The 1,532-nt window shown below is 34.6% G+C and overlaps 1 protein-coding gene across 1 annotated transcript in view; it reads right to left on the reverse strand.

The window, feature by feature from the left end:
* Positions 1 to 620: 620 nt before the first annotated feature.
* TTC27 (tetratricopeptide repeat domain 27) overlaps positions 621 to 1,532 on the reverse strand; it is a 185,453-nt gene continuing 184,541 nt past the window's right edge. Inside the window, exon 20 of the mRNA XM_029232289.1 lies at positions 621 to 860. Within this exon, the coding sequence (XP_029088122.1) occupies positions 738 to 860 (123 nt within the window). The 3' untranslated portion in view covers positions 621 to 737. The remainder of the gene's footprint in view (positions 861 to 1,532) is intronic.

The raw sequence follows: 1,532 nt of genomic DNA on the forward strand, positions 1-1,532 counted from the left end.
ATTTGTTTCCATAGACATTACTAAGAAAACATTTTACTTTGGCATTTTTGTAATATGGCACCATTTATAGCTGTCTTCACTCATAATAACCTTATTAAATAACCATCTTTAGGGCTGGCAGTATACACAATGAGGGTCAGCCTGGTTACTAGTGGCTAATGGCTGAGTCAAAATTTGAGTTATGTCATTTTTTTCTTGCATTTTCCCTGATTTAGAAGTTAAACCATACCCACATTTCTAACTTAGCCAAGCCCGTATCTTTTGGACCCAAATACAAAATCTCAAGAAGCGTAAAGGTTTCCATCACCAAAAGTACTCTTTTATCACTTTTGGATAATACATCAGCCAATCTAATGATTCCACAAACTTGTAGCGTGTGATTTCTTTTTTTCCTGTTTAGACTTTTTCCAAAGAATGATCTAATTCATTTTAGGCTGTGACAGAATAAACCCTATGCTAAAAAGAAAGCAACATTTTTTTTGCTCTTTGTGCTGAAATACCTGAAGGATAATAAAAATAGTGAATTCAACTGTAATTAAGCCTAAAGAAAGAAGGAAGGAACATTTTATTTAATGTATTTCAGAAAGTTCAAACATTTGGAAAGATTACAAAAGCAAGAATGTTACCCATACAAGAGAAATTTATTAAAAAAATTAGTATCTTGTGGTTTAGATACACAGGTATAAGAGAAATTCCAGAAGGTGAAGCACCTTTTCCAGAAGCTGTTCCGAGGATGGTCAATACTGATTTCGAAATTGGTTGCTTAGGTCTTGAAGCTCTGTTACTAAGGTGTCCATTGCTGCTGTTTCATCAGCTAACTCCCTGGAAATTTCTCCACTTGCCACATCTGTAAAAAGTTGCTGCAACATAAAGAACAAGGCAGAACTATCAAAACAATGAAAATCTCTTTAAAATAATATAGAGTACAGAATTAAAATTCCCTTTGCTTAATAATACATTATAGTAGCAACAGTATTTGTTCTATTCGCCATCCTGAAATATACAAGCTGCAACAATTAAAGGATGAATCAAACAATATGCCTGAACTTGTAAATTCAAATCAGCTCTGCTCTTCAAAATGGTTGCCTTGAATATTGATTATACTATTCATTTCAATGTCATAAGATGGTTTTTGGATAAAGAGACATCATTCATCCAAACAAAAGAAATCTATTCTTTGTGTATACAAGCAGAACAAATGTATTTTATATTCAAGTTCATATAAATCATACTTTTATGCTAATTATTTGAAAATTAATATGTCTTAGGACTCAGAGGCCACAAAGATCATCAAAATTTGGTGACAGCAAAAAAGCCCAGCAAAATAAAAGTGCCCTCCTTCGGTAAAAGGAATTGCCTTGGGAGGCATATTGCAACATACTCCAATAATGCCACCATGGCTGAAACATTCTGGAATGCCTCTCTAGGGGCTGCCTGCTGAGCCGGTATAGGCACCCAAGAAAATCAGCTTCAGGATTTTATGACTGTGTGTGTGTGTGTGTGTGTGTGTGTGTGTGTGTGTGTGTGTGTGT

The sequence above is a fragment of the Monodon monoceros genome, unplaced genomic scaffold, assembly GCF_005190385.1.
Source record: "Monodon monoceros isolate NGI ecotype Baffin Bay Population unplaced genomic scaffold, NGI_Narwhal_1 Super_Scaffold_19, whole genome shotgun sequence".
Taxonomy (NCBI): Eukaryota; Metazoa; Chordata; class Mammalia; order Artiodactyla; family Monodontidae; genus Monodon; species Monodon monoceros.